The sequence below is a fragment of the Macaca thibetana genome, chromosome 6 (genome assembly GCF_024542745.1).
Source record: "Macaca thibetana thibetana isolate TM-01 chromosome 6, ASM2454274v1, whole genome shotgun sequence".
NCBI classification, from domain to species: domain Eukaryota; kingdom Metazoa; phylum Chordata; class Mammalia; order Primates; family Cercopithecidae; genus Macaca; species Macaca thibetana.
This window is the reverse complement of record NC_065583.1, coordinates 44,431,015-44,450,642: the sequence shown is the minus strand read 5'-3', so window position 1 is coordinate 44,450,642 and position 19,628 is coordinate 44,431,015. Positions and strand designations below refer to the sequence as shown.

The 19,628-nt window shown below is 42.5% G+C and overlaps 1 protein-coding gene across 1 annotated transcript in view; it reads right to left on the bottom strand.

The window, feature by feature from the left end:
- Window positions 1–19,628, bottom strand: part of SPOCK1 (SPARC (osteonectin), cwcv and kazal like domains proteoglycan 1) — a 616,468-nt gene that overhangs the window by 284,554 nt on the left and 312,286 nt on the right. Inside the window, exon 4 of the mRNA XM_050795625.1 lies at window positions 3,710–3,755. Within this exon, the coding sequence (XP_050651582.1) occupies window positions 3,710–3,755 (46 nt within the window). The remainder of the gene's footprint in view (window positions 1–3,709; window positions 3,756–19,628) is intronic.

The window sequence follows — 19,628 nt, the reverse complement described above, 5'->3', positions numbered from 1 at the left end:
CTCCAAGAGATGAGGGTATATGTGTGTCCCTTATTTGACCATCAGTGGTTTTCCTGGGGAAGCATCTTGCTGACCCAGATCCCCACTGAGAAGCACTAACCTCATATACAGTCCCGAGTTTGTCAGGAGCCGGTTAAGGGAAGGTGCTGGCAGGGCAAAGTGGCAGAGGCAACCAAAAGCTCTGGAATCACCCTAGAGCTCTGCAGCCTCAGTCAGCTCTCTGAAGGTCCATCCAGGGGCCTTCATTTCTCCTGACTACGCAAGATAAGAAATCCATTTGCATTGGCCCATGGCTCTCTCAAACTGTGCAGCCTGCCCAACTCTGTCTGCAGGGCGTCTGTCTTTGCGGACTTTACAAGGGAAATTTCTCACCTGAGTTAATCATTGCCATCAATTCTGAACTCCCGTCCATCCTTTCTGTGAGGAGATTTGGCATTAAATCATTACAAGACAAAAGGATATGCTACTTATGCCACTTTACCCTAATCTCAGGAAGAATTCTTAGAAAAGTCTGAAGTTGATGGCCATTATACTCCACTGACAGAGCATTAATGATTCACTTAAAGATAAGTTAAAGACATCCTGAGTCTCAGCATTGGAGAGCACCAGGTGAGATACTTTTCTTCTAACTACCTTAGAGTCAATTACATGATGATAGCACTTGCTCCATGAAGCCCTGTTGTTCAAAGTTTAGTAAATATCTTTAAGCAGAGAGAGCAATTACGGCTAAGTAACTATTTCTTGAATACTTTGAGTCTTCTAACTATTCACCACAACAACACGACAATCAGAAGCTGCATGGGCATTTCAGAGGTCAAACTGGAGAGCTGAATTAATAAGGCTGACCACTGGTGACAGCCAGAGCCCAGGGCTCCAAGGCAATGAATGATGCCATGAAGAAGTTACCCGAGTCTTAGAGGAGTGACATCATTTAGCAAGTATGTTTTGGGTTCCTAATTATAGCTGTTGAGTCACCAAACCAAATCCTCTAAAATACTGCCCTCATCATGTCACTTGCCTGTCCAAAGACTTTCTATGGCACCCCACTGCCAAGAAAACAAAGTTCAAACTTGGCAGATCGGTATGGAATGTCCCCTCAACCCATTTCAAATCCACCTTTCTGACTACACTATTACCAGAATTCCCTGTGCTGGGCCTTCCTTCCCCTCCTGTCCCTCTACATTCCAAGCCTACTCCACACCCACCTCCGTCATGAAGACCCTTCCATCCTCATCCTAAACCATATTTGTCATCTGAAATTCTGAAGACACACTTCAACAAGTCTATTTCTACAAACTAAAACTTTCCCCCAACCACAAATCCATTTTAACTATGTTTGATTCTTTTTTTCAGCTCAGGAGAGGAAATGACTCCTCTTTCGCTGTCATCTTCCACTGGAGTTCAGTAATTCTCCTATTTTCTGAGAAGATGAAATGCTCTACATCTTCCATGCCTGTGGTTTATATTTCACCGAGTGGTGTCAGCACTGTTAGAGTAACCTCCCATTTTTATTGAGCCGTACACAATGTAATTGATGACATCTGCTGGGGCTGATATTTTAAGTGAAGGCTATTCTCGGCTCTGCCTGTGCTCCTCATGGTTCTGTATATAAATAGCCAACAGCAGCCACCCCTGAGGTACAAAGTGGGGCTACTCAGTTAAGGTCCTTGATTATATCCCATAAAGTCATAAGGTTTTCTGGGAGGGTTAATCTGAGCAGACCCAGTTTTCAAACCTGCAGAACTAGAAAAAGAGAACAGGATGGGGCTCTGCTGAATATAGCTGCCATCACTTCTAGGAGACAAAAATCCTTGTTTGGACTGTTTATATACTCAGGGTTAAAGACGGTGATTTTGTGGTTCTCAAAATTTCTGTGTTAACTCCCAAACCAAGGGAAGCTATCATTTATATCCCAAGTGGCAAATGACACCTACCTTGATGTATTCCTTCTCCAAAGTGCATTAGTAAAAGCAAAAATGTCTTCCCTCGGGAGTGTTTGCATTCATGTGCAAGCTTCAGCAAAGAGTAATTTTTGCAGTTATTTAGGCAACATTTGATCCTTATAGCACAAGAACCTATTTCTAGTTCTTAGCTAAAAAGAATCAGTTCACAGCGACTGTCAGTTGAGTTACCTTTGCAAGCAAAAGCCTGGTAGGGTTGTTTGCAGAAGGGCTTGTTTATCAGGCACAGACAGGCAATTTCTTGCTCTTTAACTACAAATATTCTTCATAAAGTTTTATCCTATTAAAAAGTTTTAAAATTTTTGATCACTTTTAATAAAACATTTCTAAGCTAAATTACAAATGCCTTCATATGCTTTTGGGTGAATCATTGTGATGATTCAGTCATTGTTAGAATTGTAAAGGAGTAATTCTGTTACCACTCTAAAGCTGCTAAGACGTGTATAGTCCAGACAAAGCCTCTAAAGGAAGGTTTTGCTGGACACCTTGCCCTTTACATAAACACATACAGTTCTCCATTTGTAGATTCACATGCTTCCCTGAACACACCTGCATCACAGCCATTAACAGATCCCACCACAATTGTTGACTGATTTATTTCCCTACTCCCCACTCTGAGCTCCTGTAGGGTAGGCAACACACCATTTTTGCTCTATCCCTAGTACCTGGCTTGGTGCTTGTGCATACAGCGAAAGCTCAATAAATGTTTGAGAATGCAAGCATGCATGAATGAAAAAAAAGTTACACTACTTCAAGGCATATGATAAATGTATATATGGAAATTTTAATACTAATTTTGCTTATGAGAAAACCAGAATCCAGAGGTAGTGACCCATTAAACTGACAAAGCAGAGGGCAGAAAGGAGCACCTTCCTCCACATTACATATCAATGCCTCCCTCGATTTCTTCATGTCAAGTTGACCATCATGATCACATCAAATACTCATGTTACAGAACTGAAGCTGATTCTCAGAAGCATGAACACTTTGAGATGCGGTAGGTAATACCATTTCATTGTGTTCTGGCATTAACTGCATATAAACATATGAAGTGCAATCTACCATCATTTTTAACAGCACCACACATGGAACAACAGGGGAAGGGATGTGATTCATGGCAGGTCCTCACGGTGTCTTAAATAACTCACAGGAGGACACTGTTAGTGATTCACAACAGCTATCATGAGAGACTGGTTTGCTGCTTGCTGGGGGGATGGGGGTGCAGAAAGCCTTCTGTGGGCCATGCTTAAACCCAAGCTGACACTGAAACAGGCTTCTATTTAGAAACCATGAAGAAGTTATTTAACAAATAAAATCGCAGTACCCTTGAAAGTCTCCCAGGATTAACCTTTTTCTAAAAAGAAAGTTTCATTTTTATGGTTCGTGTGAATTAGGGAAGCATCTCCAGGTACAGTCTGTTTCATGAATGAAAGCACTGCATTCGGCCCCACAGTTCACCATGTTAATATGATAATCAAATTTCACTTTTTTTTTTTTAAACAAAACCAATCAATGATTATACTGGTCAAGCCAATTAAAAGAAATTGTTTAAATCAGCCCTAGACATAACCTCAAAAATAACCAATTTGATAAAATAATTTCTATCACCCCAGTCAATTCAGTCCCTGAAGTCAATAAAATAACACAGCTAGCTGGCCTTTGTGGGAACATTAACTCAGCATGCAAGGAAGGAAAAATGAAACCACATTTACCACAGACTATACAGCAAGACGTATTGCATCCATTACCTTGGTCAAAGGGCTTGTTGGGATTCCAGTTTCTGAAATAATCATCCTATATAAGGAAAAAATAGAAAACAAAGGTTAGAGTTCAAAAAGCTTCTCACATAACTGCATAAAAACCTGCCTTCCTTTTCACCTCCCAAAACACAAAGGAAAACACTGAAAGCTTAGAAATTTTTCCCAAAACATGCATTAATGTGTAATAAAAAATATCAATTTCCTTTTCAAATTCCTGTCTTTCAAACTGTGTGTATTAAATACTGGGAACAGTAAAAACATTTCAGCCCAGTATGGAAACAGCGCTGCTCTTCTTAGTTTGACATATAAACCCAGACACCTTCTAAGTGCAAGGTATATTTGCTATCAATTATACTATAGGTGATGCCTTGCTGCTCTCAGTTATGATTAAGCCTTTGTGTTTGTAACAGCTGATAATTCAACTGTCAACATTTCTTTTACATAGAGACATGCATCTTGTGGTGCACAGTTCCAGTTTTTCAATACTCACAAAACCTAAAAAGGGACGGCCTTCCAAATGTTAGAATTAACCAAAGGCATACATTTAGCTTAATACCATTTGTTCTGGGTATAGAAAGATGAAAAAACAAAGGCTGCCCAATCTGGTCTCTTCATAACCATGTCTTTCTTGCATTTGGTTTGCATCAATTTATGCTCTGAGGCTAGGCAATTCATTACTTTAAAATTGCAAGGATCTCAATCCCTCAATTCTTCATAGCTATGTTAACTTCTTCCCCACTCCTAATAACCCTTTCCTTGCTAACAGCCACCGTGTACTCCCTTTATTCTCCCTGTCAGCACCCTTTGACCCCACTGTTTCCCAGCACACCCACTGTATCAGCAAAACTGAACAGCTTGCAAGTTGAAGAGGTGTCACCCATGCGCATTATCCCCATATCATCTTTAAGGATTTGTCCCTTTGTAGTTAATACTCAATTGCTATATGTGTTTTTGGCAGGCAGTCTGCACGCTGCAGTTTCAGAAAGCTGTCCAAAATGAAGCCTCAGTATCTCTTCTGGAAAAGCTAATTTACATCAAAGTGCACAATTAGTTTAAATTATTGTCCATGCTGTGTTCTGATGCAGTTTATCTCTGACATGATCTCCTGTGAATTTTATCAGCCTCAGTGTCATTCAATTATACAGCTTTATAATATCCTTGTTGAGTTCACCTAAGCCCTTAAATAGATTTTAGGAAACTAGATTTAGAGTAAAATCAGAAAATATTGTTTCTTGGCCAGTGATTCCATCTTCCAAAGCATTAAGAAATAAACAGCTTCCTCTGGATCCAGAGGATTCAGCACTAAATTATTTTTAGTTTCAAAGAATTGCCCACTTTGCTCTGGCTTTAATTTTATAGAATAACTAGCCTTCTCACCCATCTGGTTAGGGAGTCTTTGAGCTCTTTACCATGAAATATCACTGAGAAAATTTAAAACAATCTCTGCAATATATTTCCCCATTTATAATTTTAAATACAATCCCAAACTTCTGGAATTGTGCTGTCAGAAATTCGGCAGCCACTGTTAAATGATTTTAAGTTAAAGGTTGGATGGTAGATAGGAAATTTAGTACCCAATTTCTAGGTTTGATGACCAAAGTGTTCTTAGCCTTAGACAACCATGTTACCAACATTTTCTGCTATTCTCAAGGGCAAGAGAAGAGATAACCCAAGATGAACTCATTCTCACCAGTGGAGAAAAAAAGGATCAAACCGTTCATCCTTCCAACTGTGGTTTATCAATCCTCTCTCCACATACAGAGGATGGCATCATATCTAATGGCAATGTGGAATCTTGTGAAATATTTTCTACTTGAACATGGTGTTCTAATAGATAAAGCCCTTGGAAGCTTAGGCTGTGTGTCCAATAGGGAAGGGCTGAAACGAAAGACAAGTTCCTTTAACTTTAATTTCACAAGCCACATTCTCTTTGATGTCAAAGAAAGGTTTGAGCAAGTCTCAAGAACTGGATATTCCCTAATGATTTCAACATACTTTATAACATGGATGGAATTTGAAGCACTCTTCTGGACCTTGCCACTTTTTCAGGTTAACTATAATTACCATTTTTACATATTTCTTGGGGAAAATCACAGTTTTAAGTATAAGGCCTCCAAAAGTAGCTATCTGCATTAGAATATTTAAAACCCATTGCAAATGTAACAATACTGCCTAATTGCTGCCAAAATGTGAAAGTATACCTTGAGTGAAAACTCATTATGCAAAATGAGTCCTTCAAACAACCCCTTGCCCAGCCAGGCCAAGCAGGGAAGAAAAATCATTCTCTGCATCTGATTACTTTTGCCCTGCCTCAGGAAAGTGGATTGCCAAAGCAAAAACCAATGAGCCAGAGCTGATAAAACCTTGGGTGTCACTGCTTTGGCTGCAGCTGAGAGAGGAAACCTCAAATCAGGGGCCAAGATCATGAACACATGTGAAGGACTCTAGGCACCAGAGCCCACTTCGGGGATGGTCACTGAGCATGGGGGAGGGGTCTCTTAGCAGCCACTGCTGCAGTCTGTGTCAGGGAATAAGTGCTGCAGCATCCGTGATCACTCTTGCACACTGTCCTAGCTAGGTTCAAGGGCTTCCACACACGGTGAGTACAAGCAGGCTGGGCTATATCGATTAAGTCACTCTGCATCTGAGAAAATTCTGGTAAGGCACAGTCCAAACTCAAGTGGAGAAAGTCAAAGATAAAAGACAAAAAAGAAAAGAATGGCTCTTCTAGAGCTTCACCTCCTGAAAATTTGTTCATCCCTGAGATCCACTTAACGATTAGGGTGCTCAAAGGACATCAGGATAGCTGTCAGTGGTCCTGAACCAATACCCCACCAATACCAAGGCTGGGCATTTCTCCAGGGCCTAAGACCCAGGTGGCAGAGCCAGGCTTTTAAAAAAAATCTTATTTTATATCTAAATAAAAACATATCGTATCTATTTTACATTGTCCTGAAATGAAGAGACCCATGACTTGCTATGCTGTCGATAATTCTATCACTTCTACCCTGGCAAGTAGTGTGTCTGCCCCAGCACTACCCCAGTGCTGTGTAGGCCCCAGACTTAAGCCCTGAAGCTGATAACGTGCATTAACAACCCTTGCCTCTGACCTTCCCTCTGGCCCCATAAAGTTACGGCTTGTTAAAATTCAAACTGTGGTGAAAGACATACTGGATAGATCAAACTTGTCAGGTAAGGCATATCTATCTGAGTTTGCCTCTTGAGTGGCAATTTTGTCATCTAATGATAAAGCTTTTATAAAGACTTGCAAGGAGCCCAGCAACAGTTAATTTTTAAAACATAAACCCAAATAGAAAGATGCATATCTAAATACAGTCATTTATTAAGTTCAATAGCTCCCATTAATGCATTTCACAAGTTGAGGAATGAAGGATGGCAGTGTTACTACACGTGTATTTTATGGGCTACACTGAAGAATGTAATTATATCAGGCATCTTCTGGACAGGACAGAGAACAGTCTTGCTGTAAATTCTGACTAACCCATATGAGGAAAGACTGATGCCATTTCACTGTAGCATTTCATAAATGAATATTATTCAACCCTTTTTTAGGGATTGTTAAAACCTGAAAGAACCTATAAATGTAAACAGAGGCCCAAACTTAAGCATATTGACTTAGGTCTAGAATCACACAGTATTCCAGGGCAGCAGGAACTCTCATGAAAAGTTGACATGGCCAGGTGCAGTGGCTCACACCTGTAATCCCAGCACTTTGGGAGGCAGAGGTGGGTGGATTACCTGACGTCAGGAGTTTGTGACCAGCCTGGTCAACATAGTGAAACCATATCTCTACTAAAAATACAAAATTAGCTAAGTGTGGTGGCATATGCCTGTAGTCCCAGCTACCCGAGAGGCTGAGACAGGAGAACCGCTTGAACCAGGGAAGCAGAGGCTGCAGTGAGCCAAGATCGTACCATTGCACTCCAGCCTGGGTGAGACAGAGCAAGACTCTGTCTCAAAATTAATTAATTAATTAATTTTTTAAAAGTCACCGTAAAGATCATGGTAAGAAAGTGACAAATAATCTATGTCCAGAATAAAGGAGGAGGGTTGGTGTTAGTGGGAGAGGAGGAAACAGAGACTGGTAGCAAATAAGGCTCCAGTTATTGTTTTATTTTCTACAGCTGATCAACAAAGATAAAACTATATTTCTCCATTTATCTAACTTAGTAAATACTCCACTCACATAGTATTGAAACCTGTGAAATTATTGGCACTCGATGGCTGAGTGCCATCAAGAAATTCTAATATTTCTAACTCAATAGTTAAAAAGGAATTCAACTATTAATGCTTTAGAGATATTCTGTTCTGATAAGCATCAATGAAAAAGAAAATATGTTTTACATATACATATATACACACTTTATATTTAATATATACTATTAAAGATATATTTGTTATGATATATTACATGTTTTTCATACACATAAATATGCCAAGAGCATATATTCCACTCTATAATGCATCTTCCAAAGAAATAATTAAGTTTGCTTAATATGAAATGACAAAATATTCTTGCTATAATTTGGGTGATTAAGTCTCTTCATCATGGATGATGATAGCCTATGGTTCCAGCCCATTTTGAATAAGAACCTGAATTTTCTTTTACTATACCATAGCCCCAAAATGACTGATGCAATTTAGCTCAAATATTCCCCAGGGATTTGCCTTTCAAGAGGTGCCTGTTTAATCTCCAAGGAATGTCAAAGCTGACTCTGAGAAAAAGACGGGGTGGCAGAACCAAATGGAAACCCAATTGCCTTGGCACCCAATTATGAAGATGATAATGTAATTTATTACATACTACAGCTTCAGATGCTACAGATCAAACACATTTAGTTCTCCTGAAACAGATCATTTCTCCTTCATACATATTTTAGCTAAGCTATTTGAACCCTGCCGTTTCATCTGATGATTACCTGAGATAATATTAATACAAATTACCAGCCTAGAAAATAAATGGGAGCCTCATTTGTCTTGACCAGGAGGGAGCAATAGAGACATAAACTGAAGGAAGCAAATTAAAAGGAGGGCAGGCAGTCACTTTGGAGTTGTCTGTGGGCCAATTGCAGATACACACAAAATGGAGAAGCACTTCCCTGCAAGGCCAAGTGGATCAGAACTGAGTTTGTAGATCCCAGATGGAGGCAGACCCCGCTTTACCAAAACTGCAACCTTTAGAAAGAGATCAATGAAGGGACTGTAGCCAGTTGCTCTCAAGAGGATTCAGTGCAAACTGGTTCCATTTATCTTCACACTACTTGACTGGGGGGAATAGGAAGAAGGTCTGGTTGGTGGGTGGGAGAAACGTCCCCAAAAATGTTAATAGAAGTTACCAGAAAAGTGAGATTTCCAGACCATTATGTAAACGCATCCGTTATATAATGTGACATTTGCCTGTAATTTTGTGTGCAATGGAAATCTCTGCTAATCCCACTATTATAAGGTACAAAACACTCCATTTATTAAGAAACGAGCTAGCGGCCAGGCACAGTGGCTCACATCTGTAATCCCAGCACTTTGGGAGGCCCAGGCGGGTGGATCACGAGGTCAGAAGATCGAGACCATCCAGGCTCACACAGTGAAACCCCGTCTCTACCAAAAATACAAAAAATCAGCCGGGCATGATGGCGGGCGCCTGTAATCCCAGCTACGTGGGAGGCTGAGCCAGGAGAATGGCGTGAACCCGGGAGGCGGAGCTTGCAGTGAGCCAAGATTGCGCCACTGCACTCCAGCCTGGGCGACAGAGACAGATTCCGTCTCAAAAAAAAAAAAAAAAAGAAAAAAAAGAAAGGAGCTAGCTTCACACATAACTACCCTACCTCTGAGCTGTTTTCATTCACATCTCTGGGCAAATAATTTGCTGTTTCTCTGCTCCCCATCTCTGGTGAGAAGCCTCAGTGAGAATCCTTCTGAATGAACTCACCCAGCTTGGGCAGTGACTTCAGGCTTCTCAGCCTTCCATCCAAAGTTATCACTCGTGAGAACTCTGTACAACAGGGCCTGCGAGTTGTCTGCATTAATACATTTCCGTGTGCACAAATCACCCCCACCATCCCTCCCCCCCCACCACCCACCACCACACACACACACACACACACACACACACACACACACACACACACACGGGCCTAGGCTGCTTCTGAGCAGGGATGGGTCTTACTCACCTGCACCATCCCCTAAGGTATCACTCAACAGCACACAGTAAATCCTTGCTAAATCACATCAAATATAAGAAAGTGGTTCCACTTTTATTAACATCTCTGTATCCCTGTGAAATTCCCATAACTATTACTGGTGTGTGTAAATACAGGTGGGTATATGTTGATGCACATACTCTAAATCACCTTCACCCTGAATAGAGCAATTCTTTGATAAATTGGCCTGACATTTGGTTTAAAGTCCTGCAGGTCTTAGACAAAATGATTCAGAAAATAACAATGTCAGTTGCTCTGCTCTTTCAATAAATAACCCACCAGTAAAACACAGATAATAACTGACAATCATACTTGTACTGTAACTAATGAGAAAAGATAAAGCAGCAAATGGACTGTTTATATGCATTTGATAAATTGCATCCCTTGGATATACCAATGAAAAATAAATGTGTGTGGTACTGGTTCACTGAACTAAAACAAATATTTACTACTGAGATTTCAGATTTAGAATGAAATTTACATTTTATTTGGCAACTACTTTGATGCTATGTCTACACACAGTTGAAAAATCAAAAACCTACCTCAACTTCCTGAGTACGAAAGCATTATAAATGAGAAAAAAAATAAAAGAATCATATCAAACAATAGGAAGAAATGTATACATTTTTGATAATTGCATCAAATTTTCAAATTATCATAACATTAGAAAGGTCATCCAGATATGCTCCCTTAAGTCACCTACCATCATTCCTTTGAAAAGGTCCCAACAATTCACTGAGTTCATGGGAAAGGACATGAGGTTATGGGGTAGAATAACTGAAGTGGGAAGAAATCTGAGTGTGCTGTAGTGATCTATGTCATTGCTGCCGAACAGCTAGCAAAATCATGATTAAATCCAAACACTCAGCCATGATTACCATCCACGAGAATTTCAAATGTAAACGCCTGTGACATTGGTCCAAAGGGCAAAATTCAATAAAAACCCCAAGATGACATCCGAGACCAAGAGCAGTATACCGTCTACATTTCTGCAAAGAAATTCCTTTGCCTTGCAGTTTCAAAATAGCTTGAGGGGTCCTCAAAACTGAGAAAGATATGGATTTACGTTCCTAGGAAATATGTAAAATGAATAGTATTGTCATTGCTCCTCTAGCTGACTCAAGGATCATCACCAACAGAAAGAGCTCCCTCTTCTTGGGGACTTTCTGTCTGTCTCGGTCAGTCCATCCAAGCTGGGGTAGAGAGAAGTAACCCACTGGCTTGTTCTTTTCCCAAAGGAAAGAACTGAGTCTGAGGTTTCTTCCCCAAAATATGCTCTGTGTTTGGGCTTTTCTTCTGGAGATATGAATGGGCATATGATGCTCCATTTGTACTCTGGCCAAGACATGTGTTATCTCCTCAGACTCAAAACCATCCACAACCTTGACTTTATTAGCAAAATTAACAAATGGAGCTAACCAAGAGCAGCCTTCTCAGTATCTAGGAAGGAAAGAATAGGTCAGCACGAGGGAGTTAAAGGCAGAAAAGATACCATAAATAGGGCAGGCTTTGACGCAGATGTGGGTTCAAATTCTGGCTCTAGCACTCACCAGCTATTCGGCCTTGCACAGTCTACTCAGCTTCTATGAGCCAATTTCCTTATCCATAAAACAAGACCACTTGCACCTACCTTGAAGGATGGTCACAATGACTTGCAATAATGATGCAAAGGGCTCTATATCTGGCACATAGAATAAATAAGAGGTACACACTTTCATGTCCATTTCCTGAAGTTTATGGTAGGGGGATATCCCAGGAACATTGAGAGAAACATTAGTCTTTATGGATATGTTTTAAATTTCAATAATGCAATTCTTGCGTATTTGAATCTTGCCAATTAGGCCCAAGTGAAGGGAAACCAATTGCAACTGGAAAAAATAATTATGAAATATTTAAATGCATGTAATTTTATTAGTCTCACGTATGAAGAGAGATTTTTTAAAAATCAATGAAATTTGAAAACTTGAGCTACAGGCATATTTTGTGTAAAGAGCAGACTCCTACTATCTAAGATTCGGTCACCCCCATCTATTAAATAGACTCCATCTATTAAAAAAGATAATACTTACACCATTGGGCCTATTTGTACGTTGAGTGTGGTATTTTAAACCACTGAAAGGTATTACCTATCATGTAAGTGTACACAAATTAATTAAAGTTTCAATTATGATTAACTATATCCTGATAAGGGACCTGAACCTGCTCTGAACAGGCAAAAATTCTGTGTAATCATTAATTTACATGTAGAAAACAGATGGAGGAACCCTGAAAGGGTATGTCTCCTTGGCACACCAAACAAAGCCATTGCCATATTATAGCTTATAGCATGTAAACCTTCATTTCCGAGAAAGTACAAATTATACTGGCCTGAGGCCCAGCCTTGTCCGAGTATCACAAATTCCAAATTAATTAGGTCCAGCCATCTTTCTGAGAATGCCTGCACCCTTCCCCCGCCATAGCTGGCAGGCCTCCATGAACATCCAGATGCCACCTTCTAGAGAATAAAACACCAGCTATTAACTACCACCTCACCATCCCTCCCCACTTATCCTCTCTGGGAGGTGACAAACACAGGGATTGGCAGGAGCAGTGGTTTCCACCTTGGCTGATGGCTGGGGATGCTGTGGGGCTTTTCAAACACTGATGCCTGGCCCAGCGCAGGAGGTGCTGATTCAGTGGCTGGAGTGTAGCCTCTACACTGGGATTTTTTAAAAGCTCTCCAGGTGATTCTAATGTGCAGCCTCCATAGGAAGCCACACACTAAATCACAGTGACTGAGGTGACTGAGGGAAGGCCAGGCCCACCATGGATAACAAACCAGGTACAGAACATCAGGGGCCTTCTCCCCCAGCTTCTGGAGCTTTCCAGAGTTGTATCCACCTACCACTCTCAGGGTCTGCTGCTGTAAGAGTCTCCAGCTCGGTAGATAGTACCTCTGTCCACCTGCTGCCAAGGCAAGAACCCAGGCTGCCAGCTGTTCAGGCAACAACGAAGTCCTCTTCACTTGCACTCCTGGGTCTCTCTCACATCTCCCCTCTCCTCTGCCATGGGTCAGGCCTCCACAGTTTCTCCTCACAACATGGCCACATGCCCTAACCAGCCTCCCTGCCTCCCCTGAGCCCTGCCCTGGCTGTTCACACTGCCTCAATAGTGACCTTCTAAAGGGATGTTCTGGTCACATCATCCCCCTGCTTAAAATGCTGGAGGGGCTCCCAGGTCAAGGCCAAGCCCAGCCCAGCTCACAGGACCTCTGTGCCCCAGCCTGCTGAGCCTTGTAGTCCCCTTACGGCTACACTCTAGCTTACGTGTTCCATTCGAGCCACCAATGAACTACGTTTTAATCCTTCAGCAGCCCATGCTCTCTTCGTTCTCTGAAACTCTGTCCGTGCTATTCCTTCTGCGCCTGAAACACTCCTCCTCACCCTTCTTTTGCTAACATTTACTCCCCTATCAAATCCCAGTTTAGACACTTCTTCTCATGGGAAGCCTTCCTTGTCTCCAATCCCTCTGCACTTGAGGCACCGCTGCTGTGTGATCTGCAGCCCCTGGGCTGCCGGAACAGAGCACTGAACTGCTCACACTATAGAAGCTGGCTACTCCTCTGCAACTCAGCCACACAGATGGCAGTCCCTAGGGCCAGGGGCTGGGTGGCCTCACTGCCAAACCTCAGCACAGCATTCATTTGGCACCAGGTACTCTAACATCTACTGAACAAATAAGACAACGATCCAACTTCTGCTGGTTTTGTATGCCAGTATCTTGCACTGCAGCTCTGCAACTTCTTCCCCTTTGTCTCAAAACTGATGGTACTGTGACCTGGAGGTTTCTGAGGAGGGTAAAATAGATAACTGCCTTTTAATGACTAACTGGGGCAGTAACAGCAAACTGGAAACCAATGGGGATGACAATGGAAGGTCTCAGAGGGATCAACCAGGTTCCATAGGAGGAGGACAGGTAGACCTCTGCCCAATGGCCCCACCCCACATCCCCTAATGCCCTGAGTCTCCTCAGGGACCAAGAGGACTTCACGATTTGGAACACCACAGCTGAGCCAAAATCTGATACAAGATTTAGGACTTGCATCAAATCAAAGCCCAAATCAAAACATCAAAGTAATAGTAATATTAATAGTAATCGTCGTAGTAATAACAGCAGCTACCACTTTTTTTTTTTTTAAGAGACAGGGTCTTGCTGTCACTTAGGCTGAAGTGCAGTGGCACAATTGTAGGTCACTGTAACCTGGAACTCCTGAGCTCAAGTGATCCTCCTGCCTCATCCTCCCAAGTAGTTAAGACTACAGGTATATACCACCATGCCCAGCCAATTTTTAATTTTTTTTTTTTAGAGATAGGGTCTTGCTATATTGCCCTGGCTGGTCTTGAACTCCTAGCCTCATGTGATCCTCCTGCCTCAGTCTCCCAAAGTGCTGGGATTACAGGCATGAGCAACTCTTGCAATAACCATCTGAGACAAGCATCTCAATGTTATAGTTGTGGAAACTGAAGCTTAGAGAGAGAAAAGTACTATACAAGTTCCCACAGCTAGTGAGAAGCAGAACCAGGATTTGAACTCCATTTTTGCCTGACTTCAAAGATCATGCTGTAACCACTATGTACTACTGCTTCAATTGTTGCAGGAAGTCAGGGACCGCAGAGGGACCGACTGAAGTCGCGGCATCAGCGGCATCAATGTGAACACCAGAGACCCTGGAGAGAAGGCATGGGGCTGCCTGCCCTGTGGAGATGCACCATGATACAGGAGATACCAAGAAATGCGAGGTGAGAGCACAGATCAGAGGCCTCTCAAGAGATTCTCACTACTACTACCACCAGGACTCTCATTATGTCTGAAGCCTCAGCTTTCCTATCTGTGAAATGGGGGATGAAAACACCTGCCTCACAAGGTCTCTAAGTAAGTGGACAGCAGGTCTATCTATCGTGTGTCTGCCCCAAGAAAGCAGGCAGGACACCTTGGATTCCTGATCCACCCCTACCCTCAGGCCCAGCCTCACTAAGATGGTTTTCTGGGAAGAATCATGGCCTTCGGCCCCAAAGATAGCAGCCTCAAGCGCAGGCTGGCATGAGATGCACAGGAGTCTCCTGCCTTTGTGTGCCCTGAACTGAGCACTCACACCTGTTTACCACCAGCACCCCTGGTGGCCCTGTGCAAAGTGAAACATCCAACACCAACATCAAAGCACCACGCAGAGGATGTAGTGGCTTTAGCATCAATCATCTCTCTGGAAAACTACGGCTGCAGGCTTGGCATGAAGTTTTCTTTAGCTGCAAAGTGAGGGCTGCTACGGCTTCTCCCAGCCCTGCCATTCAGCAGCTTCTCTTCCAAGGAACATCTGGGAAAGAAAGCAATAAAACTCCTTTCAGTGTGTCCCTAAGACTGTCCTAGCTGCCACCTTGCAGCCCTGTGTCCTGAGGCTCCAGTCTTTGGATCAACTTATACAGCAAATACTCCTCACAAAAGTCCCAGAAATAAATTCAGTCCAAGTCTTTGTCTACTCCAAGCCTGTGCCGTCTTGATCTGATAATTCTTCTTTGAAATTTGCAATTTTGGAAGTGACATTTTCCCCATGGTAAGAGGTAACCAGAGTAGGCAAGCCTGCCACAAAGGGACCCACATTCCTGAGCCACAGTTTTCCTGTAAAATCACCAACAAGGCTTCCATGGAGAAGAGCAGGCATCCCCTCTCTGAGCAACAGCCACTGCTGACACCAGGGCCCACCACGTGGGTAGAACAGTCCTCTGAGATTGACTGGAGGCTCTCCACAGAACCCACACTCCCAAAGGCTGCAGGGTCAAGGAGACCTGAGCCACCCTGCCTGTTACCCAACAGGCCCTGATGCAACTCTGTAATTGTTTTAACACAATTTCTCCTCCCCAGTACTGACGGAAAGATGCCTGATAGAAACAGATGACCACAAGGCACTTCAGCCAGGCTCCACTCTTCATAACTTGTTCAGCTGGCCCCTTGGACAGAGAGATGATGTACTGATGTCATTTGGACAAGAGGGATGGTCCAGAGAACCTACAAGAGAATTGTCTTTAGGACAAGAGTAATGCACATGAGTCCCCAGATAGTAGTCCGGACCCCACTATTGGGGATCCATGTACTAGTCTACGCCATGAACAACTGGTTGTCCTGCTTCCCCCCAGGGGGAATGCTATGATCTTGTCCCACTTATTTAGGGCCTGGGCACCCACAGAAACAGAGTGAGGCTAAGGCTAGGAAAGAAATGGAGATCAAAGGCTCTAGGACCTCAATGCCCAATGACACATCCAGATTTAACCTATAAGCATTGGGGAGCCCCTGGAGGGCTTATTTGGAGGGTGACCCCACGAAACTCGTATTTTCTAAAGCATACTCCACTCTCTCTGTGTGGGACAAATTAGAGGGAGCCCAGCTGAAACTAAGGACACCAGTGAAGACTAACAACTGCCCTTACCCTCATGAAACCCATGGTCTAGCCAGAGGAGAAGTAACAAGAAATGTAAGCAGATTAAGCATATGACCTGGTAACTATCACTTAGAAAAATTAGCTATGGGTACACAGAGGAAGAAGCCACAAATTATTCCAGAGAACCAGGGAAGATTCTACTGAGGAAGGACCACTGAGGCTAGCTCTTGAAGGACAGTTTTCCAGAGGAGGAACACATAGTGGTGCGAGAGAGGACATTGCATTCAGGGGATCTGGCAGGTGCACGAGCATGCAGTCTTTGCCGCAGCAGCTCTAAGCTACGACAAAAGGCCATGAAGCATGAGCCCAGGTGCAACGACAGAGAAGAGACAACGGCAGACACTGGCAGCTCTACTCAGGGTCTCCTGCACCTCTCAGTCTGCCCTTTGCTCTGTCACTAGGAAACTCTGTAGCTACTGCAGCTGGCTGCCAGGGATAATGCATATGATAATTACAATCCCTCCACTTTAGCTGGAAGGCTGAGCCATGACACTGTGTCTATGCCACCCAAGGGACAAGAAGCAAGCCCACACCCTGACTCTTCCAATCCAGCAGCAAGTTTTGCCACCTGTTATGGACATGTGTGAGTCATTAGGAAGCATAATTAAAACCAACTAGTCTTCTGCCTGCCCTCTTTCCCTCCTAAAGAGAAATACTGAGAGCTTTCTGTACCTTTCCTTTGTTAAATAATTAAATGTCTTTCCCTCTGAAGGTGAGCCCATAGGGCCATGCCATGTGCCCATGAAACCAGGACCCTGGCGGTCCCCCCCCCCTCCCACAGCCAGGGATCATGATTCCTGGCCTCTGGCTGTCACTCAAACTTTGAAAGGTCCCATTCTAGTTTGCAGGGGACTGGAGAAGGGGAAGAGGAACAACCAGGGTCCCCTGATTCCCATCTTTTAAAATAAAACCTCTCCAGGGTAAAATTATCAGGTAAGATCATTTATATGATAAAAAAAAATACACATCAACAAGGACATATTTATTTCTTGTAGGGAGCACTCAGCTGGCAGAAACCATGGAATACTTTCATGTTTTCTTTTCATTTATTATTTGGAGAAACAATAGGAATGTTAATAACATTGCAAGTCCCTTCCAGTCCTAACATTCTGTGATTCTAAACATGTCAAATGATAAATCAAATATGCCAAAAAGCTCTGTGTAAATAAAGTAGGAGCAATTTTCAGACTCGCAAGGACTGGAATGCACTGAAAGAATTCAAGGCAGACTAAAGCAATAAGCTGCTTTTGCTTTTCTTTTCATTTTTGCTTCCAAATTGTAAGGACCTAACACGAACACAAACAGTAATGATGTCCTAGATCTTTAAAAACCCCTTTCCTGTTAAATAACTTATGAATATTAAAGAAAGATTCCAGTCGGATTTTTCTCATGATGCCCAGAACTACTAAAACAGAATCTCTTGAACAAATTACCAAGACCAAATTCTTTGGCAAAATTATGTTCTCTTGCAAGTTGAAGACTCTTAGGGGAAAGTTACATAGGAAGACATCAGAAGAAAACAGAAAAACAATAAGAAAGAAGGCTAAAGATGCCACAGTGATTACTTCATCCACCTCATAAACACAGCCCCAGTGCACCAATCCCATCCTCCCAGGGCTCAGAGGCCTGCAAAGGAAGAACAGCCACCTCCACCAACGTGCTGGAAGCCTCAACCATCCTTACCTAGTGCCCGTGACCCACTGTAAGAAGAAGAGAAGGGAATACAGAAAAGGATTAGAGAAAAATCAAAATGGTAACAATGGTTATGGGAAAATGAAGGGTTTCTTCCTGTTTCTACTTTATTACTTTTCACTTAAAACACGGATTACTTCTTAAATTCATATATTGTCTATATATTCATTCATTTATTTATTATTTCAATCATTGACTCATTCATTTAAAGTCCTCTGGAGTAGGTATAAGGAAGACAGCATCACCCTAACATTATAATCTGGGAAACTGTACCCCAGAAAAGTAAAATCATTTTTACATGAATTCACACAGCACTAAAATCTGCACTATAAAGTCCATGTACACCAGTGGCATAGACTCTGAGAAAAGTATCTACATCCCAGACGTGAGAAGTAAAAATGAAGAGTTTCTTGGGCCATGATCATGGATAAAGTCCAGGAATGTTTCCAGGCAGCTGAATAGAACCACAAACCCTTATAATTAGCCTGTTTCTGGGATGGCAAATAGTGTCACCCATTCATTTATTTCTTTTGTCCTGGCATTTCTGCTACCCTATTAAGAAATGAAAGATCTGAAATAAGCAAGGAGTGACCCTCAGCTCACCCACCAACACATAGCCCATGGCCCATGCCAGAAATATGCAGGAGAAAGCCCCAGAAATCATGTTTACCCACAAGGCAGTGACAGCTCCTACAAAATATCCAAATTGTGGTTCGATTTATTCAAGCATTCGGGGCTGAGCTCTCTCATCTAATTTATCAGCAAGACACACAAGTCACAGCTAGAACTGAAGGCACCTTGTCAGGGCTGCCTGCTGGTATTATTTGGGAACAACGCTGTGTGGGTTATTGTCGAGCTGCCCATCACAGCCTCGGATGTCCGTTTCTCACACCTCTGTTTACAAAACTCAGCTCTCAGCCCAGCCTGGAGCTAAAATCAACAGTTCTGCTTCCTGGTCTAAAACATGAAATATATCAACAGCTATGGCAGTTTTTTAACTGGTAAATTTTCTTGATGTTTCTATTGCCATTGCCTAAGTGACTCTGGACAAACATTTAACCTTCCTAGGCTTCAGTTTCCTCATCTGAAAACGAAGGCAATGGTGCCTCCTCTGTCGGGGTTAACGGGAGGATTATTTGAGACTTATATGCCAAACACCCAGCACATAGGATGCACCAAGAAATGGTGACTATATTTTGTAGTTGACCCCAGTATATCCTCTGTCTTAAGCTGATAACAGAGTTTTCAAACTTTACCATCAGTTTCCTCTGGATTAGTATATTTGTGATGCTGCCATTACGACTCTGAGGAGATTTTTAAAAATCAAATCTGGGTGATAGCTGCATTGGAAAAGCGGCAGCCACTGCTCTGTGCAAAAGTGTAAATAAAATGCCACTTAAGTAATCACATTACTCACAGCTTAACACATGTGGCTCGGAGCTGCAAGCAAACATGCATGTGTGATGGATTTCTCATTATCTATTGACTGCTACTGCAGTCCATCCAGCTGTCTGCAGGCGTCCTGCCT